Source organism: Takifugu rubripes, chromosome 3 (genome assembly GCF_901000725.2).
Source record: "Takifugu rubripes chromosome 3, fTakRub1.2, whole genome shotgun sequence".
In the NCBI taxonomy this organism is placed as follows: domain Eukaryota; kingdom Metazoa; phylum Chordata; class Actinopteri; order Tetraodontiformes; family Tetraodontidae; genus Takifugu; species Takifugu rubripes.
In genome coordinates this window covers 15,554,207-15,581,166 of record NC_042287.1, presented here as the reverse complement: position 1 = coordinate 15,581,166, position 26,960 = coordinate 15,554,207, and the positions used below count along the sequence as shown (strand labels likewise).

At 51.4% G+C, this 26,960-nt stretch overlaps 3 protein-coding genes across 4 annotated transcripts; all 3 read right to left on the bottom strand.

The window, feature by feature from the left end:
• Positions 1–856: 856 nt before the first annotated feature.
• Positions 857–12,194, bottom strand: prickle3 (prickle homolog 3). Of its 2 annotated transcripts, XM_029833507.1 has the most exons (11): positions 11,990–12,194; positions 9,843–9,925; positions 4,421–4,604; positions 4,172–4,285; positions 3,621–3,758; positions 3,243–3,446; positions 2,942–3,128; positions 2,493–2,804; positions 2,131–2,424; positions 1,653–2,027; positions 857–1,529 (listed from the first exon to the last, which is right to left on the bottom strand). In XM_029833507.1, exons 1-11 carry the CDS (start codon positions 12,029–12,031, stop codon positions 1,075–1,077), a joined length of 2,388 nt encoding a protein of 795 aa, XP_029689367.1. In that variant the 5' UTR covers positions 12,032–12,194; the 3' UTR covers positions 857–1,074. The 2 variants fall into 2 exon arrangements, with proteins under 2 accessions (XP_029689367.1, XP_029689368.1); XM_029833508.1 differs by lacking the exons at positions 9,843–9,925; positions 11,990–12,194 and adding an exon at positions 5,622–5,689.
• Positions 12,195–13,039: 845 nt separating this feature from the next.
• plp2b (proteolipid protein 2b) lies at positions 13,040–18,373 on the bottom strand. Its single transcript, XM_003963551.3, has 5 exons — positions 18,029–18,373; positions 15,425–15,580; positions 15,257–15,355; positions 14,485–14,578; positions 13,040–14,412 (listed from the first exon to the last, which is right to left on the bottom strand). The coding sequence occupies exons 1-5, from the start codon at positions 18,125–18,127 to the stop codon at positions 14,399–14,401; spliced, it is 462 nt and encodes a 153-aa protein (XP_003963600.1). The 5' UTR covers positions 18,128–18,373; the 3' UTR covers positions 13,040–14,398.
• A 457-nt stretch (positions 18,374–18,830) lies between these two features.
• sypb (synaptophysin b) lies at positions 18,831–26,722 on the bottom strand. Its single transcript, XM_003963528.3, has 7 exons — positions 26,589–26,722; positions 25,456–25,521; positions 22,130–22,254; positions 21,808–22,006; positions 21,530–21,721; positions 21,118–21,415; positions 18,831–20,532 (listed from the first exon to the last, which is right to left on the bottom strand). Exons 1-6 carry the CDS (start codon positions 26,604–26,606, stop codon positions 21,149–21,151), a joined length of 867 nt encoding a protein of 288 aa, XP_003963577.1. The 5' UTR covers positions 26,607–26,722; the 3' UTR covers positions 18,831–20,532; positions 21,118–21,148.
• Positions 26,723–26,960: the final 238 nt, after the last annotated feature.

Sequence of the window (26,960 nt, the reverse complement as noted above, 5' to 3'; positions counted from 1 at the left end):
GGAAACGCTTCATGTGATTTTAAACCACTTTTGCTCGCGAGCCGTTTTAGATTTGATTCAATCTACGGTCCGAGACATAAAGACAGACGTGAGTTTTGAATGTTCACAGAGGAAAGATGCCTCTTTTCGACTTTATACCTGCAAATGTGTGGCTGACTTTATTTAAATAACGTGCCTGCCACTCAATAACCTGGCCAGTATTTTTTTACAGTAATTTCACAGGTTTTACAGTAATGTTTTTACAGCTGTTCAAAGGTCTCTGATAACAATGTCTGATAACACTAATAAAAAGAGCCAACTACATAAATGCAAATGGACTAATTGGCGACCTGAACGTCACAACAAAAATAAATGTACGAGTGTTTCTCTCTGCGATTAAAGACATGGGATTTACTTCAGTCACGTTGAACTCTTACTGGGACATTTTACTCTCCAATCAAAAAACACGCATCTGTCTTTTCCCAAGAGGACCCGACGACCCTGGTCACGTGACGCCCCGTCTGCCAATTGAAAGCATCTGCAACGGCCTCCACAGCAAACGTGACCCAATTATTCATGATAATCTGCAGACTTTGTTGTGAGCCCTTTCGTGTTGCTGTTTACTATTTCAGCTGAGGAGTCACGTGGTGCAACAGGGAAAATGTAAACATTAACTGACCTGGTTCAGCTGGAATGTCAGTTTTTGTCAGCTAAACTCTCGTCCACTCTCCTGGCTCCAATATTAAATATTCCAGCAAATTCCGGGGAGTATCTCGAGTAACATGGTCGTATTCCGGCGAGAAGTTGTTGTTTAGTTTGATGAATCTGCTTTTATTGTATATAGAAAAAGGCAAAACTTGTGTAACTGGGCACTAGACACGTTTTTGATGGTTTTAATAATCGTGTCCATATAAATTCCAGTGCAGCATTTAGCCTGAAATCTGTCACAATCATAACAACATTCACAGATTATAAAAAAGGTTCTTCAGTCCAGATCGACCACCTGTCCCGCCCCCCCCCCGGAGAAACCTTCAATGAAGTACTTCCTGTTGTGCACCATGATTTATGAGAAACGTTCGAGTCTGAGGCTGCAGATTAGGAAATAGCACAGTTTTTATCTCTGTCCTTTGCACCCAGACTGTGAGCTCTCCTCCGCCGTATGCTTCCTCTCAGCCCCCGGTCTCGCTGCACCTCCCTCCCCCGCTCCTCCTCCCCGCCCTCCTCAGGCTGATGTTTTCGGAGCTGGGGGGGCAGCGGTATGGGTTGTCCCAGGAAATAGCCCTCTTCCTCAGAGTCCGATGATGAGGAACAGGTGGAACAGCAGTCTTCGTGTTTGTACTTGCTGGGTCTGAGGGTAAGAGGCGAGGCGCCATCGGATTCCTGCTTATTCCCGTCTTTCTCTCCTCTTCGTTCCAGGGAGTCCAGCCGAGGGCGGGTGGACTGCGAGCTCCGATGGCGCCTCTCTGTTCTCCTGTGGAGAACCGGGTCTTTAGGGATGCCGCTCTGGTGCCAACCTCGCCGCAGGCCTTCCTGGCGGTAGGAGAATCCATCTGGGTGGAAGAAGGAATTAAAGAGGAACTGTCATGGAGATTCATGCCGGTGTAGGTTCCATATTTCTGGCTACAACAATCGACCAATTAAAATAGATTCAACACTCGAAGGTTCTTCCTCACCCAGCAGATCCATCTGGGGCGGAACGCCTTCCCGCAGGTGCAGCGGATTCCCCAGAGCTCCCTTCTCCTCATCTGTATCCTGCTGGCTGCTGTGGACCTGCTGCAGCTCTTCCTCTTTATCACCCTCATCCTCATCAAGGGAGTAGCAGCTGCTGATTGGCTCCCTGAAGCTGACCCTCGCCGTGCCGCTGCGCGTCAGCGGGGGCGGAGAGTCGGGGGGAGCGTCCGCCGGTCGCCGGAGGGTCGGCGATGGCGGCTCCTGGGGTCGAGCTTCACGCGATTTAACGGGCAGCGGAGGAGGGAGGGCGGTGGCGGCGGCGGGTGGAGCGTCAGGCGAAGTTACGCGGTTCACGTTCGAGTTCTGAGGAGAAAACACTGCGGAGAGAGGACCTTTGATAGCGAAACCTTCCGAAACGGGATTTGAAATCACGGAACACCGATGCTTTTGAGAGGAAAAGCCCGCTTTAGTTTCAGATACCTATGACTTGAGTCGAGCTGTCCACCCAGTCTTTAGCAGTAGACGTTCCTCTGGAATTGATGCCAGTTCTTCCTGCGACTCTGTTCGGTTCTTTGTGAAACTGAAGCCCACCGGCAGCAGGTTTGACGCCACGGTCCCCCGGGAGTAAACTGTAATGCGGGACATCGCTGGGCCACGACGGGCCCAAGCCGTTCCCCAGGTGAATGTGCGGCAGAGGCGAGTAGGAGCCTCTGGGATGTGGAAGATGACCCCCAGATGAAGGAACGCCGTTCTGAACTGGAGCTTTGGAGTTGCCTGAAAGAAGCAGAGCGTTCAGACACCGAGGACAGAGGTTCCAGGCGCGCGCCACTCTTCCTCCCTACCGTGAACACAGTCTTCCGCAGTAATGACGCAGGTTTTAACGCCCTCTGGTGGCTGCAGCGGAGAACCGCACTGCTGTTTCTCCGCGGCCCCACCGCGGCGGCGCTGGGGCGGTCGGCTCTGCACCGCCGAGTCGCAGGAGTCCGAGTTGTCGGGGTCTTCCCCCAGGGAACAGGCCCGGGAGCAAAAGATAAGCCCCCCGCGGGGGAGGAAAGGGCGCCCCAACAGAGGCAGCCGACAGCGGGCGCAGCAGAAACACGACTCCACGGCGTGCCAGTGCTGACCCTCGTAGGTCATCTGACCCTGGTCGATACCTGACAGGAAACCACCTCTTTACTGTCGGTTGACGCGGCATTGAAATGTCATCACACACATCTCATCAAGAATAATCAATCGCTGATGTATTAAGCATCGCCAAGAGGCGACAAAAGGAGCGGATTAAGGGCAGCACCGATGTGTTCTCCACAGGTGTCGCAGTACTCGGCGTACAGAGACTCGTAGCAGGAACAGCAGTACGGCCGACTCTCCCCCATGATGTAGCGCTGGCCCCCCAGCGCGGCCTCGCACTCAAAGCAACAGAAGTGCTTCATGTGCCAGTATCTCCCTTCTGCCTCCGTACACTCGTGCGCCAGAATAATCTGGGATTGGGAGAGGAGAGCACAGTTAATCACACGCTAACCGACGCCTTCAGTCACATAATGAGCTACAGCAGTAGAGGGTTTAATAGAGTTTAAACAAGGAGGCGGCCTCACCTCGTCACAGGCCTGGCAGCGCGGCTTCAGCCTCTCGGCGTGGTGCCTGCCACAGTACATCTGCCCGTCCTGGTAGAAATAGATCAGATCCACCAGCAGCTCGCTGCAGGAGACGCACTGGAAACACTGAGGGTGCCAGCAGCTTCCATGACCCGCCCGGCTGGCAAAAACAGCAATGTCTCCACCGCAGATCTGCCGGCCACACTGGAAAAACACATTCGGTCGGGGCGGTGCAGAGGTAATTAAGTTAGACTCAAATATAGCTCTGAAACATGCCTGCACCTGAACGTCCGTCGGGCTCCAACGTTTATTTTTTATGTCTCTTTTGAACTCGATGCAGGGAAAACTGCCACGTCCCATAATAAAAACATCCCTCACCTGCTGGCAGATGGCTCCCGTCATGGTTACTGGGAAGGGCCTGACGACGCCTCTGCCCAGGTTCTCTCTTTTCCTCTGCTGGCTGAACTGACGCAGCTCCTTCTTCTCCTCCTCATCCAGGGAGTTACAGTAGTGGGGCTGGAAGAGACGCAGACGTCAAGAGTCAGACGTTGGGGGGGCGGCTATTGAAGGCATCATCACCTTTATGTCACCGTTTTTACAGGTGTGACGACGCCAATAAACGGTAAATGACGTCGTCTGAAAGGGCTTGTGTGACGGGGGGGGGGGGGGGGGGGGGGGGGGGCAGAGTTTACAAATCACAAAAACTTAAGCGGCTTTATCGGCCGAGCATGTGTGCAAATACAAGGAATTTGACTCAAAGGGAATTAGAGCTCTCCACAAAGAACAAAGTCTACTTAGAGGTTTAAAGAAAGGTTAGCATGAAAGCTAATAACAAGCTGTTATTGTGCTGCGACGGAGCGACGGCATCAAACGCTGTGGGCCCGGATGACGGGAACGCCGCCGGCCAGGAGCCCCGAGGTCAGCGGTACCTCGCTGTCGTGGGCTGGAAGCTGGTGCAGCAGCTGCTTGATCCGGTACCGCTCCCCTGGGCTGTTGACGTAAGGCACCCTGTCCTCCGGGAGGCAGCTGAAGTACTGGTAAACCTGCGCGAGGAGAGGCCAGACAAGTTGTAAAGGTGTTCTCAGTGTGTACAAACTTGTCCGATTGGAAGATTTACACCTGTACAGTTAATTTCTCCGCCCCGCGGCTCTGCAGCCACTCCGCACCCTTGCTGCTACCTGTTCGGGCTTGAGCCCAGGTGGGACCCACGCGTACTCCTCGGAGGCGCAGCCCGAGTCGTCGTCGGAGATGGAGTTTCTCTGGAAGTCCGACACCAGTCTGCTCATCATCTTTTCCAGCTGGCCCGGGACCGAGTGCACGGCGTGCTCCTCGCGCACGCACTTGCAGTGCACGCAGATCTTCCTGAGGGGGGGGGGGGGGAGGCGTGCGTTAGATGTTCATCTTTGGAGGCGACCCGTTCAACATCAGCTCCACGTGTCTGAGGCGAGCTTAAACCTCATGATCTCACACGGCAGGACCGCCACCTTAGTGTTGGGGGTGTCGCCCCAGTCACTCTAGACCCAGTAGTAATGCCCCCCCCCCCCCCGGCTACAGTCAGGGTCAAACGTGTGTTGATGTGACAGTGCAACCATGTCTGTCGTGCACCGCGTGCGTCCATATGTTACGATTGCGTAACAGACAGACCACCAGCTGGCACTTGTGGCTAAAGTTTGCACAAAGCTGCTTTACCCCCCCCCCCCACGCACACAAACAGCCGCTTGTAAACTGCTCTGCCTCTAATCGACTGCTTCGAATAAAAGATTTCCCAGCACCTTTTCACAGGTCGGGATTGAGCAGCTTAGAATATACAGTCACAACACGGATACAAGCAATAAATGAGGGAGAGTGAAACACCAGTGCCCCCCCCCTCCTCCCCCCCCGTTGGTGCTGAAACTGTGGCGCACGTCAGTGGGCGACAAGACCCCACCGGCCGGAGCGTCAGCCTGAAAGTGAAACAGGGACAGATGCCCCCCCACCAACATAAAACCCACATCAATGACGAGATTAGAGGAGCGGCGTGCTGAGGACGTTGGGGGGAGGAGGGGCTGAACTCGGGGCCCCAGGTTTTGTGGGGGTGTCTCTTACTCGCCAACGTGACGTTAAAACCACTCAGACGCCACCTGGAGCGTTTAACGTTCCGCACGAGGAGCTGGAAAACAAAGCAGCTGCTCATTTAAAGGGTGACATCACTAAATTTGAGGGCAGCCATTTCAACACTGTAATTCACCCCCCCCCCCCGACCCGACCCGGCTCAGGAGGCTGCAGAGCCCAGTTTGTGCGGCGCCGCGCTGGATGTCAACACAACAGCTTTAATCACTGCACCCTCACGCAAAGCTGACAACAACAACAACAACAACAACAACAACAACAACAACACGCCTCCAGCCGGTCCGCTGCAGCTTCTGACCCGTGTGATTGTCCGCTCAGCTCTCTTCGATACCCCCCCCCCCCCCCCCCCGCAGTTAAACTCCACCCTCTGACCCCGCCCTGGAGGTTCTGGCCCGCCAACGATTTTCTCAGCGCCGGAGCGGCTGGTGTCATGGCGGCGTCGTCAGCGCCGGGCACGAGCGTGAGGGATCGACCAGTGACATCCCAACTCCTCTGACCCATCGGGACAGTGTCGTGTATTCCATACACGCCACGTCTGCAGCGGCGTTCAGCGGCGCCACTTTCGGACCTGATCTCAAAGCCCAGGTGGGCTTCAAGTCTCATTTAGCAGCTTGGTAACAGGTGCGCGGCCACGCAGTCTAACAAGGAGGGCGGCTTTGACCCAGTCTAACAAGGAGGGCGGCTTTGACCCAGTCTAACAAGGAGGGCGGCTTTGACCCAGTCTAACAAGGAGGGCGGCTTTGACCCAGTCTAACAAGGAGGGCGGCTTTGACCCAGTCTAACAAGGAGGGCGGCTTTGACCCAGTCTAACAAGGAGGGCGGCTTTGACCCAGTCTAACAAGGAGGGCGGCTTTGACCCAGTCTAACAAGGAGGGCGGCTTTGACCCAGTCTAACAAGGAGGGCGGCTTTGACCCAGTCTAACAAGGAGGGCGGCTTTGACCCAGTCCAACAAGGAGGGCGACTTTGACCCAGTCTAACAAGGAGGGCGGCTTTGACCCAGTCTAACAAGGAGGGCGGCATTGACCCAGTCTAACAAGGAGGGCGGCATTGACCCAGTCTAACAAGGAGGGCGGCTTTGACCCAGTCCAACAAGGAGGGCGGCTTTGACCCAGTCTAACAACGAGGGCGGCTTTGACCCAGTCCAACAAGGAGGGCGGCTCTGACCCAGTCTAACAAGGAGGGCGGCTTTGACCCAGTCTAACAAGGAGGGCGGCTTTGACCCAGTCTAACAAGGAGGGCGGCTTTGACCCAGTCTAACAAGGAGGGCGGCATTGACCCAGTCTAACAAGGAGGGCGGCATTGACCCAGTCTAACAAGGAGGGCGGCATTGACCCAGTCTAACAAGGAGGGCGGCATTGACCCAGTCCAACAAGGAGGGCGGCTTTGACCCAGTCCAACAAGGAGGGCGGCTTTGACCCAGTCCAACAAGGAGGGCGGCTTTGACCCAGTCTAACAAGGAGGGCGGCTTTGACCCAGTCTAACAAGGAGGGCGGCTTTGACCCAGTCTAACAAGGAGGGCGGCTTTGACCCAGTCTAACAAGGAGGGCGGCTTTGACCCAGTCTAACAAGGAGGGCGGCTTTGACCCAGTCTAACAAGGAGGGCGGCTTTGACCCAGTCTAACAAGGAGGGCGGCTTTGACCCAGTCTAACAAGGAGGGCGGCTTTGACCCAGTCTAACAAGGAGGGCGGCTTTGACCCAGTCTAACAAGGAGGGCGGCTTTGACCCAGTCCAACAAGGAGGGCGACTTTGACCCAGTCCAACAAGGAGGGCGGCTTTGACCCAGTCTAACAAGGAGGGCGGCATTGACCCAGTCTAACAAGGAGGGCGGCATTGACCCAGTCTAACAAGGAGGGCGGCTTTGACCCAGTCCAACAAGGAGGGCGGCTTTGACCCAGTCTAACAACGAGGGCGGCTTTGACCCAGTCCAACAAGGAGGGCGGCTCTGACCCAGTCTAACAAGGAGGGCGGCTTTGACCCAGTCTAACAAGGAGGGCGGCTTTGACCCAGTCTAACAAGGAGGGCGGCTTTGACCCAGTCTAACAAGGAGGGCGGCATTGACCCAGTCTAACAAGGAGGGCGGCATTGACCCAGTCTAACAAGGAGGGCGGCATTGACCCAGTCTAACAAGGAGGGCGGCATTGACCCAGTCCAACAAGGAGGGCGGCTTTGACCCAGTCCAACAAGGAGGGCGGCTTTGACCCAGTCCAACAAGGAGGGCGGCTTTGACCCAGTCCAACAAGGAGGGCGGCTCTGACCCAGTCTAACAAGGAGGGCGGCTTTGACCCAGTCTAACAAGGAGGGCGGCTTTGACCCAGTCCAACAAGGAGGGCGGCTTTGACCCAGTCTAACAAGGAGGGCGGCTTTGACCCAGTCCAACAAGGAGGGCGGCATTGACCCAGTCTAACAAGGAGGGCGGCTTTGACCCAGTCTAACAAGGAGGGCGGCTTTGACCCAGTCTAACAAGGAGGGCGGCATTGACCCAGTCTAACAAGGAGGGCGGCATTGACCCAGTCTAACAAGGAGGGCGGCATTGACCCAGTCTAACAAGGAGGGCGGCTTTGACCCAGTCCAACAAGGAGGGCGGCTTTGACCCAGTCCAACAAGGAGGGCGGCTTTGACCCAGTCCAACAAGGAGGGCGGCTCTGACCCAGTCTAACAAGGAGGGCGGCTTTGACCCAGTCTAACAAGGAGGGCGGCTTTGACCCAGTCTAACAAGGAGGGCGGCATTGACCCAGTCTAACAAGGAGGGCGGCATTGACCCAGTCTAACAAGGAGGGCGGCTTTGACCCAGTCCAACAAGGAGGGCGGCTTTGACCCAGTCTAACAAGGAGGGCGGCTTTGACCCAGTCCAACAAGGAGGGCGGCTCTGACCCAGTCTAACAAGGAGGGCGGCTTTGACCCAGTCTAACAAGGAGGGCGGCTTTGACCCAGTCCAACAAGGAGGGCGGCTTTGACCCAGTCTAACAAGGAGGGCGGCTTTGACCCAGTCCAACAAGGAGGGCGGCATTGACCCAGTTTAACAAGGAGGGCGGCTCTGACCCCGTCTAACAAGGAGGGCGGCTTTGACCCAGTCTAACAAGGAGGGCGGCTTTGACCCAGTCCAACAAGGAGGGCGGCTTTGACCCAGTCTAACAAGGAGGGCGGCTCTGACCCAGTCTAACAAGGAGGGCGGCTTTGACCCAGTCTAACAAGGAGGGCGGCTTTGACCCAGTCCAACAAGGAGGGCGGCTTTGACCCAGTCTAACAAGGAGGGCGGCTCTGACCCAGTCTAACAAGGAGGGCGGCTTTGACCCAGTCTAACAAGGAGGGCGGCTTTGACCCAGTCCAACAAGGAGGGCGGCTTTGACCCAGTCTAACAAGGAGGGCGGCATTGACCCAGTCTAACAAGGAGGGCGGCTTTGACCCAGTCTAACAAGGAGGGCGGCATTGACCCAGTCTAACAAGGAGGGCGGCATTGACCCAGTCTAACAAGGAGGGCGGCTTTGACCCAGTCTAACAAGGAGGGCGGCTTTGAGCAGTCCTGAAGCGTGGAGAGGCCTCTGGGTCCGAAGTACCTTAATTCACCCTCTGCTGGCAGCAGGAGCCCCATCTGCCCCCCCCCCCCCTCCAGTTTAATACTGGACATTAACCCAGATGTGATGGGTCGGTCTCTCCTTCAATCACGTTCATATTCTAAATCAGTGACTCTCCTGTAATGTTGGACGGCAGAATAAATCTTAATGAAATAAAAGTTGGTGTCCATCCTTAAATCCCATCTTTTTATGGACTCCTGACGTGATTTACAAGAGTATGTTTGTGCTATAATTATTTAATACCAAAGAAAATCAGCGTTTCCACATTTAAATAAGGAGGTTTGGAGGAAAACTGAGGCTGGATCCGCTAAGTCTGATTAGCTTCAGTGACAGGATCAGAATCCAACCAGGTGGAACTCCGGTCAGGGAGAGGAAAGGTGGGGCTCCAAAGAGGCTGTTCAGAACAATAAAATCCATTTCTGGAAGTTGTGGAAGGTTCGCAGGTTTGATCTTAGACAGCAGGAATTTACAGGTGCGGCCTTGACAGGTTTAATGCTTCCCTTCGTCAAACACTCATCCTCCCGAGTACAAACGTCTCCTCATTAAACCTGGACCCTTAAGAACCGCCCCCCCCCCCCGTTTCAATCAGTAATCTAAACTGTTCCTGCCTGCACAGCTGCTTCTGCTGCAGATGTTTGGGCTCAAAGCTGCTGCCTATGCTTCTAATTCTTCATGAGCACGGGAGCCCAATCCCCTCCCCGGGTATCAAATACTCCGACGACAGGGTTCTGTTTGTCTTCGAGCTTATATTAGCACTCAAGCTGATTTGTGTTGGCAGCTTCTCAAGATACCAACAGACTCAGATTAAGCGTTAATGTCGGTCCAGACGTCACAAGTGTAACCAAGCTAAACATTAAGTCCAGACAAACGTTTGCTGATAAGGAACCAGGGATGTTTGGGAGCCTCCCGCTTCGTACCTCCAGCCGTGGACGCGGAAGCCGGGGCACTGGTCTCCGCAGCGCATGCACGGCTGACCCCTGTCCGGGTCCTCCTCCTCCGGCTGAAACACACAGCACAAACTCTCCTCAGCCCACATTTCCCACGGAGAAACACAGAACGCTCGGGCGACGGGAGGGTTTAAGGCTGGGGCGAGGGAGAGGGCGAAACCAGGGTGATGAGCGTTAGCAGCAGCGCTAACGTTGATTTAATTCCTGTGTGTGTGTGTGTGTGTGTATGTGTGTTTTAGCGATGGGAGGAAGGAAGCAGGATGAGAGCTGCACCCTTTCCCTCTCCATGCAGCCACTTTCTCCCCCCCCCCCCCCCCTTGGCTCTTTGTTCCAGACTGCGAGGGCTCGGCGAACGTCGCCAGCAGGATGAAAAAGTGTGTTTTCCACAGCTCTTTGCTAGCGACGCCGCCACCAGCGGACCGGCCCCGCTGACCTCCGGCGCCGTCCCAGCCAAACAAACGTCGCCGCCTCGCGCGTTAAAAGCTGCCCCCAACAGAATAGAGCGCACACGAAGGGACCTTTTAATGATCCGACGCATCGGAATGCCGCGTTTATGGGATTCAGACCCGCGCCCGCCTGCTCCGCCTCCGTCCCGTGATCAGCTGGGCCAAACAGAACTATTCTGTTGTTGGTCTCCAGCTCTAGAGGAGCACCGACCCGAGTCACGAGGCCTCGCCGCTCTCTGTGACAAATTCATCAGCTTCGGTGTGACACATAAAGGTGCAGGGAGCTCGGAGCGGCGCCGGGCTGAACCTTGGACATTAGCTTCGCGTTTCCCCGGGCTTATCGGCGCGGCGGTGTCCTGTGTCAAGGTCGCGCAGGGAGACGCAGACGAGGTTTCGGTTTCCCGCAGATAAAGAGCGCGGGTCCACGCCGAGGCTGAGCTCATTGTGCTGCCGGGGGGGTGGGGGTGGGGGGGGGGGGGGGGCGGCAGGGGAAGTTTGTGTGCGTGGCCAAAGTAAATAACGCTCTCACGTGGCGATGACGCCGGCGCCTGATATTTTATCGTCTCCTTTGTTTTCCCTCGCCGCCGAGGAACCGAAGAAGGTGAATCGGGTCGCCGGGCGGATGCCAAACTCTCTAGATGACGCCGCCCACCCCCAATTCGTTTTCATTCTGCCCCTAATTGTGACAGCGCTGGAGGGGTTAACGATTAACACGGGAGGTCAGAGGTCAGGGGGCTTTTCTGCCCGGGCAGGCTGAGTGTGTGCACCTCTCCTGGCTGGACTGGACCAAACGGGGCCTGGAACCGTCTCAATCTTCCTCCTTCGCCAGAACTTCTGCCATTTCCTGCTCACGAGGTCAACTCAAACAATAACTTTTCTGAACTCAGCGGGAACCATGGCAACGGGGGGCGGCGATGCCAAGGCATCTTCGACAGCGGCGGCGGTCATTGTTCTGGGACGGCGGGCGAACCCGGAGCCTTACAGGTCCAATAAAAGCGGTCCAAACACGGCAGAAGGGGGGACGAGGCGCTGACGTCATCTGATCTGGAGTTGCATCCGGTCTCTGGATCTATTTTCCCTGTTCTCCGGGGCCAGATGTTGATCGGACGGACACACAGCTGCTGGTCCGACTCCAGACCAGCACCGCTGGTTCTGTAACCCGACCGTGCGAGCTCGGCTTCGGGCAAAGAGCCAAGAACATGATTTAACGGTTCAACAATTGTTGATCGGGTGAAAAGCCGAGTGAATAGTGACCGTGTTCAGGTTACATCCCAACCTGCTCAGGTAAAAAAAGAGGAAAAGCCAGTGACGTAGGCTGACCCCTCCTGGTACCTGGGGCGCCTCAAGTGACTCAAGAAACAAAGAATGTGGCTAGAACTTAATAGTACACAGATTTAAACATTAACACGAGATTTGGGGGTCGTGAAAGACGTGGACATTTTCTAATAAAAGAAACTTATTAACGCTCAAAACAGGTGAATGTGGACCGAAGTTCGGCGAGAACACTCGAACACCCGAACAGTTCGTGATTAGCAGCCTAAAACTTCCACTAATGTCAAGCAGCTTCGACCTGTATGAAATCTTCAATGTTTTTACGAGTGTTATGTAAAGGGTCGAGGATGGCTCAGTGATGAAAATCACGGACTAAATAAGTCAAGAAAATTGACTCACCGAGCGGTTCGACCGCCGCTTTTTGGATCCGCGCAGGAACATTATGTCGCTGGGCGCTAAAAGCTCATCGGAGTTTCTAATTAAACATCGGAGTTGCAGAAGAAGCGGGGTTTAAACAATTTTAAGAGGCAGACTCTGCTAAAACTACATGATTTGGTCCCCCGGACGGCAAAACTCCTCCTTCCGCCTGAGACACTTCGGCGTCAAGCGCCTCTGAATGAAAACTACAACTTCCGCTTAAGATTTCAAAATAAAACGGGTATGAAGCGTTGCTCGGCAGTTTGAGCTAAACTGGTGAATAATTAGGTATAATTTAAACAGAGTCCCAGTTCTCCTATTGCATTTAGTCACTCGGTTTTCCTGTGACTTACAGTAAATAACGTTTCTGCTTTTGTTTTGAAGGTAAGGCTGCGGAACTACTTCCTGTCAAGAAATCTCTAACTTGACAACCCTTCTCATGAAAAACTTGAGCTCTGTCGTTTTGGCCTGGGTGTTTTTAAGCTTTATTTGCTCATCTGTGGAACACGGATCAAGCTGAATAATAGAGTTTTTGGTATAGACGTCTTAACTTGTGATTATCCCTGAAAAAATAGCTATCAGTCAGGCTTGTAATGCAGCGGCCAACATGGGATTAGTCTGAACAATCAAGTATGATCCCAGCCCAGGATTATCATTCCAGGACTTGAAAATTATACTGGAGGTGTCTAAACAATGTATAAAATACACACAGCTATAATAGGGAAATAAATGCAACGTTAACTTAGTTTTGAGGCTTTTTCTTTTCACCTAAACTAGACGTTACAACAAATATGACCCATGTAAATGTATAAGATATGTTGTTTTTACTCATACGTGTAGAGACGATTAAACGTTGTATCGTGACATCTGCCATTTTATTATTATTTTGAATCAATGTTGCCAAACTGTCTGCGCCCCTCTGCCGCCACCTAGTGGCGATACGACAGAACAACATCTAAACAAGTTTTTAAAAACTCAATTTGAAAATCACGATATTCTGCCGCAGTCTCCACCAAACCACTTAAAACGCAGTTAAATTTCTGTAACGATGGCTTTTATTTCCCAAGCAAGGCTGCTTTTAATTCTGAAAGTAGTAATAGAGCAACAGTTCACTCAAAACACATGTAAAGGTAGAAGAATGACAGATCATATTCAAACTGTACTCGTCACATCACAAAATCATAATAATCTCATTAGAATTTGCTTTTTTCCCCAGCCAACTCATCAAAAACAACAAGTTATAGAGGAACATAAAGACAAAACTCTTGATAAAACTTATCATCAGTCAGTGGGAAATGTTATAAAGAAAATATACTGCACTGCAATATGTGTTACAAATATTAATGTCTTAAAAAAAAAAACCTGAGTAAGAATTTGACCTGTAATAAAACGTGGGTGCTGCCAAAAGGATGCCTACAGCTAGAAACTAACGTCAATCTGTTATTTAGCTTAAAAGTGGATTATTAACGGTGAAAACAATCAGTGAAATTCTGAAGGATTCCAAAGAGAAGATGAACCGAGTCTGCAGAACGAGGCATTAAAGCAAAAGCAGAAGCTTTTATTGTGTCATTTTTACCCTCCCGTCAACAAAAGTAGTCATTTATCTCTGAGAAGAAGAGCAGAGAACCGTCTTATTAACAGGAAAACCTCCCTGTCACGCTAACATTAATTAATCCGACTAAAATGTGCATTTGTTTTCAGTCGAGGAAAATCAATATGGATCAATATGGATGGCAATTTTATCTATACTTTCAAATAATATTAAGCGTTAAGATTCAGGACCAGCTGTGACGACTTTAACATTTAAACCTGTTTAATGGCTGGATAAAGCTCAAAGCCATTAAAAAAGAAAAGCACCATCTGAAATAAAAACTGTCGGCCTTTTAGTTTAGAGTCCACTAATCAGGGGGATGGAACTTCATTAAACTAATGACCAAATCAAATATCCCAACAGTTGGAACTCGTTGCTTTAAGGCACTTTAAGATTTAAGGAGTGTTGGAAATGGCAGAATAACACAGACACCATCCCAACATAAGCATGGTGTTAAATTGAGCTGTAAATCTCTAATTCTTATTTAGTACAAACATCCCAAAGGACAGAGTTATTATTTAGTACAGCAGTCCGTTACAGTAGACACAACCGCCCGTTCTCGGGTTTCCCTTGGTGAATCAGCGGCAGACTGAGGTGGGGGGGGGGGGTTACAACCACACGCTCCCCTCAAACATGGCTCTAAAATAAACCCTCTGGTCTGCTCGCCTCCTACAGTAGCTGCAACTCAACTGCGACCTGTTGGATCCGTCGTCCTCTCCGACCCCCCCCTGGCGTTAACATCTGCCCTGGTTCTCCAGCTGTGATCTTGGGAGGTGAACGTCAGTGGGGGGGGGGGGGTGTTAAACTCTGTCGTCTGGTGAAGAGAGAAAAGATGCGTCAAAACCGTTCAAAGTCATTTAAAAGTAAATGTTAAACACCCTCCCACCAGTAGAGGCCGCTGTGTGCCCGGAGCCTTTGATCTGGAGGAAGATGGTGTAGGTGTCGTAGGCAAACAGGATCCCGGCGATCAAACCGAACACCTGAGAAACAACAAACAATCAACAGGAAGTAAAGATACTTCTGTCAACGAAAACTATTACACACTTAAAGAGAAGAAGCACCCCTCTGGTTTTAGGCCTTAATCTCACACTCAACCCTGACAACATGGGTTTGGTGTCATTTCCAGGTGAATTATTATATTTTCCTTATTGTTTGCAGAAGAAATGTGCAAACCGCAGCGGCAGAATGGGAGTTTTGAAAGAAAAAAATGAATAAAAACATGAATAAATCTAATTATAATGACAATTTGTCTCCAGGGGAGAGCCTCAGGACGTTCCCCTGATGCACGGACAAGCGTTTCTGTGTTGAGCCGATGGCTCACCGATGGCTCACCGATGGCTCACCGATGGCGCACCGATGGATCACCGATGGCTCACCGATGGCTCACCGATGGCTCACCGATGTCCATCGTGGCGTTAACGGTGGCCAAGTGTCCGGGTCAGCGCCGGTGTGCTACGCTACTTCCTGTTTCCTGTTACAGAGCAGTCGAACCTGCTGGCGACTCAAGGCACCAGACAAAAGAGCAGCGTCTCAGCGTCTCAGAAGTCTGTGGGGGGTTTATTTAGGGGTTTTATTTTGAAAGGACGCGAGCTCCTCGGATCGGACAGCAGGTTCCTGCGAGCGACGGGCAGATCAGAGAACCTCCGGGTGGGACTCACCCCGCCTGCGATGCGGGCGCCATCGCCGGATCCCCCGATCACGCAGATGAGCGAGGTGATGATGTAGAGGAGGGCGCCGATTCCAGCGCGGAAAAGGTCCTGCAGAGAGGGGGAACGTCAAATCGGGCTCGTGTGTGTGCGCGTGCGTGTGTGTGTGCTGGGACTCACACTCCAGACCCAGTTCACCACTTGGATCTGCTTGTCCAGCTCCATCATGAAGATGACGAAGAAGACGATGGCGAAGACCATCTCGCAGATGGCCACGGCGGTGTAGCCGCCGGACTGCGAGGCGGCGTAGCAGATGATGATGATGAAGCTGATGAGCTGGGCGGAACCACAGGAAACACTCGGTTACAGAACTCCCTCTTTCCCTCCGCCAAAAATCTACAAAACCCAGAGATCTTTTCCCCCGGAACCACGTTTAGAGCTCATGAAACCGGAGGAGCGGGGAGAGTTCGGAGCGTCCCGTCGGTCCCGGCTCCGATTTGCTCCAGATTTTTCCATATGAGGAGAAAAACCACATCAGCGGCATTCCTGACGGTCCGGTCCCCTGAAACGCCGCCAGCGTGGAGGGACGGTCTGCTCGGGTGGCCCGCGAGCCTCCGAGCGGCTCCGGCGCTCGCCATCGTCGCCCTCAGACGTGTGTGTGTGTGTGTGTGTGTGTGTGTGTACCTATTAAAGGCTGTTTCATGGACGTCACATCTATTCTCGTGGCGTCTGACACACAGATAACACACGCCGACACATTTCAGAGCGCCCGGCCCAGCGTGTCGGGTCGCCTCCGTCTGAACGACAGGCGTGACGTCAGTGACTTGACACCAGCGCTACCTCGTTCACCACGGGGATCCCCCCCCCACACACACACACGCACACACACACACACACACACACGCACACACACACCTCTGTGAAACTGTCACTGTTACGCAAACGTGCATCCAGATGCATGAGTGGCTCATGTGTTCTGGAGGCTGGCACAGGCCCCCTCTGTAGTGAGGCCGGGGGCCCGGCACAAAGGGGGCTCTGTTGCAGCCCGGGCCCTCGGCCCCGCCCCCCCCCAGCACAAGAGCCCCTCAGAAGAAAAGGCCGCGACACGTTGACACCTTTATGTTGTCCACGCAGCGGCAGATCTGTGGGGAGGGGCTAGCTTTTAAAGCCCCCCCCCCCCTTCGTGGGCTCTGGGGTCCAGAATAACGAGCCGCTCTTCTGAACCAGCTGTGGGAAACGGTCACGAATACTCGGCTAATAATAGTCAGCGGCTACATTAGGGCCGGGACCTGGAGACACACCAAACAGCAACCGTTGCCGGGGGAGTCGCCGGTGGTTTCTGCTGCGGCCTCGAGAGGAAAATGGAAACACGACTTCAACTCTAAGAAGAGGGAGGGGCCCTATACTAGCATCCATACTGGGAAGGTCAAAGGTCAGCTCAGCGGGACTCACTGGAAACCATTAAAAGTGGCAGAGTGAAATAAACTCCTGTGGAAAAACCCAGTCAGCCAGGCTCCACAAGAAGCAGCTGAGTTTGTTCCGACCCGCTTCTGCCGCTGGGTTCTGGGTTCCAGCTCCGGCCTTTTGAGGCGTCTGCACGCCCCGTGGGTTTCCTCCTACGGTCCGAGAACGTGCACATTAAGGACTCGACGCACCTGGAAACGAACCCACGACCTTCCTGTCACCCACAGCTGCACAATATTACCAAAGTTTAAGCAAATTTCAGCTGAAGACGTTTCTCTTCCTTCCTCTTTGCTGCGTTTCCTTCCCTTTTTACTGACGGGCGCTGATGTTACCCCCCTGCTGTGGCTACACACCCTGATAATTATGGATTCATTGAAGCAATGACCTTTATTTTTTTTATCAGAGGCTCCTGCATGATGACTAATTAACAGATTGCCCAGTAATGGCTGGTAACTTCCTGTTTTGCCAACCAAGCCCGTTTCCTGGGCCATAAATGAGACCATTAAAAAGGATTCTTCCAGATTCCAGCAAAGACACGAGGGAGGGGACAGAAAACTTCTGCTATTATTCGTTCCCAGGAAAAACCTTCACACACGGGCTGGAATTCCCATTAAAGGGGGGAGAGGAGAAACCAGGACCGGGGCAACACCAGCCCAAGGCCGGACCTGATGAGTCAGGAGGGCAGATCCGGGTCAGTGGGACCACAAAGTTCTAGTTTTCACAGTTTCAGGAGCTTCTGCAGATGGAAGGATCCGTTAAATTCAGCTGTAGCGAGTGAGAGAAGGTGCAAAAGTAGTGACCACATGGCGCTGGTGTGAAACCCGTTTCCAGGGCAGCAAACATATACAAAGAGCACCTCAGACAGGAAGTGGTTGTATACTGGCAGGAAGTGATCCACTTGACACCCCAGCTGCTTATGAAGCGTGTCGATTAATTAGAATATCGCCAAAAAAGGTGTCAATCTATAGATTCATCCCACAGATGATATCAGTGCCAACGCGCACAGCCGAGCTCGCGTTCAGTTCCGTGCGCGTGAAGGCTGCAGACTGTGATAATGAGGCGCCAAACCCTCGACCGACACACGTGACCTTTTATCTGCGTTTGACACCCCGGTGCCGAAACACCCCCCTCCAAAAAAAGCTTAGGTGACAGGTGTAACCCTTCACCCCTGCTCGTCACCCCCGGACCACACGCACTGTTTTAAAATGGGTTGCTGGTTTGAAAACGTCCGAGGCTCCTTGAGGGCAGAGGTTATTTCAGGTTTTATAAGCTCCGTGGAAACCGCGCCCGAGCTAAAGCGACATTTAGGCGTAAACTTACAATTTCTGCTGCGAGGATGAAGCCTTTTTGGGTCCTCACGTAACTTTTCAGCTTCTCCAGGCAGCTGCCTCCGGGGTTGGACGCGGTCGTGTCAGCCATTCTGTAAAAACTCACTTATAACCGCGTTACGCGCTCCGACAGACGCGTCGAATCTTTCTCGAGGCGCCAAAAGGGAGGATTTTTCCCCCGCGTTATTCCCGCTGCAAGTCCGGTGAAAAGCGTCTGTCAACGGACTCCCGACGCGAACAGCGGCTCCGCAGAATCAAAGTATGTTTTCTGGAGGAGTGAAGGCGGAGCTGAAGGGCAGACTGGGGCGTTGGCTTTCACTTTTCTCCGGGGGGAGCCGTGGTAGCGCCACGGTGGAGCGAAGCTGCTCCCGTGATGCTTTCACGCTCCTCGGAAAACTCGCCACTGTCTGTTGAGAAGCTGCAGTCCGCCACAAAATCACGACGAAAAAAAAGCTACTCGCCAGCGTTTGATGTTTGTTTTACACCACACCACGTTGGGAACTTAGAAGCGAGCGCCGTAGGTATGAAATAGTGCAGAATAATCGTTTTGGTTTCTGTCGCCGAAACGAACTTTTTTTTCAGCAGTGAAGTAGCTCAACTGGAGCGATAGTTCGTCCTAGAAGGAAAGTTAACTGGTTAACGATCACCTGTCGTGTTTGAGGTGAAGAACACGCCAACTAAAGCAAGACAGTCAACTATAAAGCAAGAAAGAAATGAGAAAAGTGCTTTAGTACTGCTCCTGCGGTGTGGGCAGAGGGCCCATATAAACCCTGAGGATCCACACAAAGACACACTTTAACCTTCAACAGAACTTTTAATTTTATTTCATTTTGTTTCACAGGAATCCCATATAATAAGAATACAGCAGAATTCTGGAGCCTTGAATATTTGTTTTTCTCGGACTTATTATCATAAATACTAATTTGAATACGTCATACACAATAAACACAGCACTATCCAAAGGCGTAGAGAGTACCACAAGACATCATTCACCACTAACAACAGAGTATATTTCATTTCAGCATATTTATAAGAGCTATAGTGAAAGAAAAAGAAAGAAAGAGAGGTGGAAGAGGAAGGGTGCTTCTACACTGAAGTGCAGCACTGTAAAAAATAAGAACTTGCTCATTTTTTTTTACAGTGTCAATTCTAGTTGATGGATCACATCCTGGAGATGGACATTAATGCCTCCTGAAGTGGACAGTGGAAGCTAAACAGCCAATCAAAACACACCTGTTTGGAATCCTACGTGTCCAAACAGAAGCTGGGCAGAGCAAAGACTGCATTTGTGCTTCGAGTAGAAGAGAACAAAGCCGCTGTGCACGCGTCTGGTCCTAAATATCGCGGTTCCGCTTTGCCGTCTGACTACCCCGCAGGTGAGGAGGATGCGTTTGGACGCGAGGACGCGCGCAGTAGATCAGGATTAGCGCCCTGTCCGGGGAAATCGTGTTCAGATGGCCTCGTAACGACTCTTTCCGAGTGTTCGTCTTAATCGCTGATTACCGTGTGATAGAAACACCACTTAAAAAAATATATGCATATGACTCTGTTTTACAACTTTCTGGACCACATGAAAAGGCGACCAAAAACAGGGGGGACCATCGACAACATCAGATAAGCCCAAACGACTCCACGACGACGCCTCGCTAGCTGTCGCTCACAGAAGCTACCATGCTCGCTAATATTCTTTACTTAAAATTCGGCGCGTGGGGAGAGTTCGGCCTGGCTCGACAACAACACCCGATGGAGAGAGAGAAAAAAAAAAAAGCACATATAAAAACAGAACCAAAGCCCACTCACTTCACGTAAAACCCACGGCTCACTAAGATCACGCCTCCCCGGCTCACATATTTCTAGTCCTCTTCTAGTCAGGAATGCCGACGGAGGCACCGAGAGAAAAGAAGAGAAATAAAGAACATCTGAGGTGAAGAGCTGAAAATAACCCGATGGACTGAGAACTATGCGAGCTCCTAAACAGAACCAACGTAAATGCAATTGAATAAATCTGTGCTCAGCATTTGTTGTATAACAACTTATATGGAGTGCACAATTATTCAACTGTGGACGTATAATTTTAGATATCGGCATGTTGATATTTACACAGCACAGACAAATACATTCTCCCAAGTTAAATATTACTACTTTTTTTGTTTTTAATATTTTGTTTTCTTTTCATGACAAGTTTTGCTCTTAAATTTTTCCTCCACGAATGTTTTGGTATTTGAATTCAAGTTTTTCTCGTATAACCAAACAGACAATCCTCTGTTGTCTTCTACAATTAAATACAACACGAGAATAAACATCATGTAACGGTAACGCCCCCCCCCACCCCACCCCAAGCCCACCCCACTTGCCCCTGTGGTTCTGCCCCCGCCCCGGGACCCACCAGATTCTGCCCTCGGTGTTTCCCTCCCTCCGCCTGCCAATTCACAGATACACAAACATACAAACAGAGGAGTGTGGAAATGCAGATGGTGGTCGAGCGCCACCGTCGCCCTGGGAGGGAGAGAAGAAGAGCAGAGAGGTCAGAACAGGTTAATTAGATTAACAGGTTAATTGTCACCACAGAACAGGTTAATTGTCACCACAGCTTAATTAGACATAAATGCTGTACAACATTTAAAAAGTGTAAGGTGGAACACCGCCCCTGGTGGCGGAATGTGGTAAGACAACAGGCCCCACCTCCTGCTCTTATTATAAACGTTTAAAATAGCACAAAAAAGTGCACTATACTTGCTTGATAGTACTGACTTACAGTACTGGCTTTGTTTCTATGTTGTGTAAATATATATATATATAATATATTGTAAAATAAGGTTGGCTGAGAGTTTAATGTTGGGAGAATATGACCCCACCAGTGTTCGCATCGGCATGAGTATCAATTATAATCAGCAGAAGTCAAAACATGTATGTTTCCAGCAGGTCGTTAAACACACACGTCACATCACAAATGACGGGGGCCAGGGTTACTGAAAATAGGACGTTTGTCACGAAAGGCTAAACGCATTCAGCCAGCCTGTGGGTAGATATTAGCACCCCGAAAACAAAGTGCAGCAGCTGTATTTTCTGTTTTGTTCTCACCTTCCTTCAGCTGTGGTTTGCTTGGACGGATTCACATCTGATTAGAGTAGGAGGTGGGCTGCTGGTCGTAGCCCTGGCTGTAGCCCCCATCCTCAGCGTAGCCGCCCTGCTCTCCGTAATCTGGCTGGTAGCCTCCCTGGGACCCGGCGTAGGGGTCCTGCTGGCCGTAGGCGTTGGGAGCGGCCTGCTTTTCCTGTGACGGGACGTATGTTCCGGAAAAGGCCGCCATCCAGCCGGTTTCCTTGAACACGAACCAAAGATTCCCTATCCAGAGAATCACGTTGATGAAGCCAAAAGCCTGCAGAGGAGACGGGGGACACGAGTTTGCAGAGACCAGGATAGCATTAGCCACGGGTAGCTTAGCAGTCGTCGATCAGAATGTTTGGGTGTGTAAAAGGAAGCCGGGACCCACCACAGAGGTGTTGAGTCCGGAGACTTTGGGGTCGTAGACCTCACGGCAGCGGTTCTCCATTTCCTTGCAGGCTGGGAGGAGATCCACGACCCTCTCTGGGTCCGTGGCTGTTTTCACATCCGACAGGCCTTTAGCCCAGGCGCACGAGGACACCAGCCACATGAAGGCAAACACCGCCGTCACCACAAAGTCCTGGCGACCAACGAGGCAACACCATCACGTTGACGGCCGTTTTAAAAAAAAATGAGGTTAGAAACCAGCTGACGGGGGACACTCACAATCTGGGGCCCTTTGTTGTTCGCGCGGTATTTCTCCACAACGAAACAGTAGGCGGAGAGGGCTGCCATGGAGTAGAGGAAGGAGAAGACGGCGATGGTGACAAAGAACTCGGCCGAGGAGGAGTAGTCCCCGACCAGGAAGGAGCGCTCGCGGTTCCCCCCTTTACAGGTGGGGGCATCGAAGTACACCTGATGGAGCCTGACAACAAGGAGGGAGGACAACTCAGAAGAGGACTGGCGTCATCGTGTGTCGCAGGTTCTACTGTGGTTCTGATGGGGATCGCCAGAAGAGGTCAAACCCCCTGAGTGGAAGCATCGGTACCTGAAAGGGTATTCGAACTTTACTTCGATTCCCAGGTCGCTATCGGATCGGTTTTTACACTCCACGCTCATCTTGAACATGCCGGAGTAGCTGCCGCATGTCGAGAAGGCAAAGATGGCAAAGATCTGCAGGTGAGAAGAAGACCGGACGGAACACGTGGTGAAAAAACCATTTACAGAGATCCTTGTCTTTCTATCTTTATGAGGACTTTCATTCCCCAGCTACTAACCCCCCGACCTCAACCTTAAAACCACGTCTTGACCCCTGACCTGTCCTTTGAAATGGCGAGGACCAGACAAAATGTCCTCACTTGCCCAAAAATGTCCTCACTTTGTTGGTAGAATGCGAATGCTGGTACTCAGTACGTAGCAAGTACAAGAACACACACACACACACACACACACACACAGATTAGTCAAATCGGACTATTTTTACCTCAGCGGCTCTCCACCATATCTGACGGGATGGAAAAACCCAACAATTAATCTGAGCGAGGTGCTCTACCATCTGTCACCAAATACTACAAGCTAATGCAACACACACACACACACGCACACACACACACACTCTTGTAAACTTGCTTTTGATGCATTTAAATCTGTATTTTTATATATATTTTTATTTATCACAATTGCATTCCTGCTAAATTTAAATACTTTTCCAGTACTCAAGCACTTAATTGTCTTTGAAGAAAACATAGAAATATAAGATAAAATATATAAAAAATCTTGTATCTATTGTACAGTAAGACTTTGGAAAATTCCATTAAAAGTCAATCTAACCCACAGCAGCTGTGCACATTTTTGGGATTTTTTTTTTTTACCTACATGGGTTTAATTTACATTTCTGCTTTGGATAACATCCCTTAATCCAAGTCTACGTCTAAGAGGAGCGATCAAAGGTTTCAGAGCTTCCGTGTAATTCCTTTATCACCCATATGGAACCAGTGATGGTGCTGTTGTTGCTGGAGTTGATGGAAGTCAAACATTCTTCAGGAAGGACAGTTGCCAACGTGCAGATGTCTGAATAAACCTGCGCACTGAGCTTCTTTATTTCAACATGTGATCATAAATATTCATGCACAGATTCACAACAAACACCTCCATCGGCTGAATCCATGGGGGGGGGGGGGAGTGTTGTTAATCCCGGAGAACTCAACTTCTGGGAGCTGATCCCTCGTTTGTGGTGGGGACAGAAGCCGCCGCTCCAGAGACCGAACGCACACGCCGACACAATTAAGACGTCTTTTATGGTTATGGATGAGAGGAAGGATGGGGGGGGGCGGGGGTGGCAACGCCGAGTGTGAGGCGCCATGGCAACAGTGTTGGCAGCAACACGTAGCGAGGAGGCAGAAGCTGGTTTCAGGCCCTCCCGGTATGCAAGCCAACACTTCTGCGCTGAGAAGACCGAAAGCATTTTAAGATTTATGACTCTTATTTCGCCTCCGCTGAGAAAATTCCAACAAAAATGTTTGTTTTTAAATGACCTGCACCGTGTTGGCGTTCATATGAAGGTTAGGAGGGTTATTAAATACCAACAGGCTGGTAAAAAATGAATTATGTTTGTTCGACAGTGTTTAATGAAAACAACACCAGCAAACACACACACACACACACACACACACACACTCACATTGACACTTGTATATCTGAAATAATCCAGATGGTTGGGCCTGAATAATCCCCCGAGCTACAACAAAGACAACAGCTTTTTATTACACGTTGGGGACTCGGCTAAAGTGAAGAGGCGGTTAGTTCGTGTTCTCACAAACAGCCTCGTTACGCCGGCTGGGACGTGAGTCAGAGTGTGAAATCTTTAATGCAAATGAAATCCCAGATACACACAGCACGCAGCGGTTAAAGGGAAGGGTTTGTTTCGCTACGCAATGTCTTACAACATCCATCAAATTTGGGTCCGTCAGCACTTTTCCCCAGAGACAGGAGGCTTGTGAGTGGCTTGTGAGTGTGTGGGTGTGTGTGGGTGTGTGGGGGGGGGGGGTACATGAGTCACATGTTCAAAATGCTGTTTAAATTTCAAAGGCGCTGCAAAGCTCAGAGAAGACGTCTTTATCGCGACAGGATCTGTTTCCTGTTTGAATCCGACCTTATCTGCCACACACTCACTGGTTGCAAACAAAAGCCCCAAAAAGGTTTGTCCCTGATGCACAGAAGCATCCATTTCACCGTTTCTCCTCCCCATCCTCCTTAAAAAACACCAGCATACATGCCCATAATAATCTCTTAGCAGCTCCTCCTCCAGTCCGACGCCGAGGCAGGCTGGGCCCTCTGACAGATGATTCATGGGCCCTGGCCTCCAGAACGCGGCTCTTGATTGGTGGGTACGCTCGCTGTGACCCAATGAGGCAGGGACGAGGTGCTGGCACACTCACGCAGCCCCAGGGAAGGACTACAGAGAAGGCTCATTCCTCTGGCGGCTCCCTGGCACATCTGTAGGAGATGCTTCTGCACGGGCGCCCTCATCTGGGGCGCTTTAACCGAGCACTGACGCTGAGGTCTAAGACCTGACCCGGCAGGACGGGCGGCGCTATGTAACCACTCACAATAATGAACAATACGGTCACACTTGTATAAATATCTCCTCTCCAACTATGTGACTAAGAAAATCCCTAAACCGGGAAAAAGTGCAAACATGGGCATTAAAATGGACTTTTATAGATCTGCACCGAGCCCCCGCCAGGACCGACCACCAGGTGGCGCCGTTGCTTTTGCTTCAGCTTCTTCTTCACAAGCTGCATCAGGGGTTTTCAGGGAGGCGTCACGTGTCGCCTTAACGTCTGCTTATCCAATCAGTGCAGCCGCTATCAACCGTCATCACTTTATAGATGAAGTTTGACCAGAACCAGACACCCAAACCAGCTGGTAACACGGCAACGGGGATGATCATGGAATGGATCATTAGAATCACGCCTCCCCGCAGCCTTTATAATCCAGCTGACGTTTTATCTACCAGAATCTGGAGTGAAATCACCCAGATTGCGTGTGATCCCAGCCACACGCGTGTGCAGAGGTCGTGACCTTTCAGGGATCTGCCAGCCTATCCCAGCGGACCGTCAGTTCCTACTACAGCCGTGACGTAACACACATGCTGCTGTCTCTGCCAAAGGGAACAATATTGTGACGTTTGGCCAACACCAGGCGTCGTCACCATGGAGATTTCTCAACATTTTAATAGTCCAGGCTCATTAACTACACGACCTCTGTGTGGCAGAAGGTCGTAAAGCCGTCCTCCAGAGACAAGGAAATATGTTTTTAGGGTATTTTATCAAGATTATTGTTAACAATAAATCCAAAGAACACAGAACTCACCCACTGTAGAACTTTTATAAATCCCAGAGGTTGTTTGATGATGGTGAACTGCCCTTGGGCCACCAGCTGAGGAGACAAGAGATATAAATTAGATTTTAAATCCTTTTCAGAGAGCCCGGTTTTACACACAACCCCCAGAAATGGAGACGAGGCCGCCTTCATTAGACCCAGCTGGAATGATACTGTGTTCCTACAGGATGCTACATAGCAACCATTTTTTACATCCTTAAGGTGAGCGTGTGCGTGGGGGAGGGGGGGGGATAGACTTCCTGTCAGTATTACAATTAGACAAAGCTGCTTATCTGTCTTATCTGCGGCACACTTCACAGCAGCCTCTTTACACATTTGTGGGGAGAATCCGTGCGCAACTGAGCCGCCAAACGGAGGAAACCCGCATTTGTGCGCAGGTGAATGCGACACGACGCAAAGAAGGCGGCGTGTGCCCGTGTGCATCAATAAATGGCCGCACTGGAGACGGCAGCCGCTCCGCGTCGAAATTCTTTGAATAAAAAGGAGAAAAACATGACGCACGACCGTAACAAAGGGGATGCTGGGCAGCAGCCTTCATCCCAGACCACAGATATGTGAGAGGTGATCTGCTGGATGGAGGAGCGCGACCTGCTCCGTGCCCGGCCTACTGCGGCTACCGATGGCCTTGGATATTAATCAGATTTAGGGTTGTTATCTTAGCAACAGGAGGCTAATTAAGATATGAGCGGCCTAAATCCAATAGCCGAATCCCCGGAGTTACTGGGGAAACATCCTCTCCCTCCATCGTAAATGTCATTGCTGCAGCAATCTCTGGACGTGCACGGCGTCAGCGGGCCGCTCGCTCCCATCGACCGCAGCTTCCAAGTGAGGAGGCAGGAAAAACCCGCAAAATGACACCCAACTCTCTCGCGCCTTCGCACCGACACGTCTTTGATCCCCCTTTTTAAAAAAAAAAAAAAAAAAAAAAACGCGAACGCATCGTTTTGAATTGCCAGTGCATCGACTGCAAGACGGTTCATTCTCACTGTCGTCGCATCTTTGCGTGAAAATAATCTTGATTAGCGCGCAAAACAAAGGGGATGGGCGCCAGCATCCGCGAGACATTTCACAGAATAAGGGTGATTTTAACCCCAAACCCTTACCTGGTTCACAACATCCATCTTGGCCGCTCGGTCGCCGATAAGAGGATCAGAGGGGCGGAGGGGGGGGAGGCGTCTCGCCCGGAACAGCCCAGGGGAGGAAGACACCCGCGAGGAAGAGCCGACTGCGTCACGGGCTCGTGCGAAAACGCGTGGAGCGTCGTGACGTCAAACGAGTAATTCACGCGCCGCGCTGCCGACCAATCAGAGCGCGGTGTGCGGCCGCGAGCTGCCCGGAGGTGAGACGCAGAGGAGCGCGGAGATGCGTGCGCTCCGGTGGGCAGCAGAGAGATGTAAAGGTCGGTGACTGTTCCAGAAAAATAACATTCCTTTTTATTCCAAGTCACACGTCACGTGCATCAAACACTCACTGCG

Coding starts and splice junctions, on each gene's coding strand:
- plp2b (XM_003963551.3), bottom strand. CDS start 18,127: ATGGCTGACACGACCGCGTCCAACCCCGGAGGCAGCTGCCTGGAGAAG. Junction 15,356..15,424: donor TGGTGAACTGGGTCTGGAGT/GTGAGTCCCAGC, acceptor CCCTCTCTGCAG/GACCTTTTCCGCGCTGGAAT. Junction 14,579..15,256: donor GCGCCCGCATCGCAGGCGGG/GTGAGTCCCACC, acceptor GTTGTTTCTCAG/GTGTTCGGTTTGATCGCCGG.
- sypb (XM_003963528.3), bottom strand. Junction 22,255..25,455: donor TTATAAAAGTTCTACAGTGG/GTGAGTTCTGTG, acceptor TCTCACCTGCAG/ATCTTTGCCATCTTTGCCTT. Junction 21,722..21,807: donor ACAACAAAGGGCCCCAGATT/GTGAGTGTCCCC, acceptor GTTGGTCGCCAG/GACTTTGTGGTGACGGCGGT.
- prickle3 (XM_029833507.1), bottom strand. CDS start 12,031: ATGTTCCTGCGCGGATCCAAAAAGCGGCGGTCGAACCGCTCG. Junction 4,286..4,420: donor CTGGGCTCAAGCCCGAACAG/GTAGCAGCAAGG, acceptor CTCCTCGCGCAG/GTTTACCAGTACTTCAGCTG. Junction 3,129..3,242: donor GCTGCCAGGCCTGTGACGAG/GTGAGGCCGCCT, acceptor TCCCAATCCCAG/ATTATTCTGGCGCACGAGTG.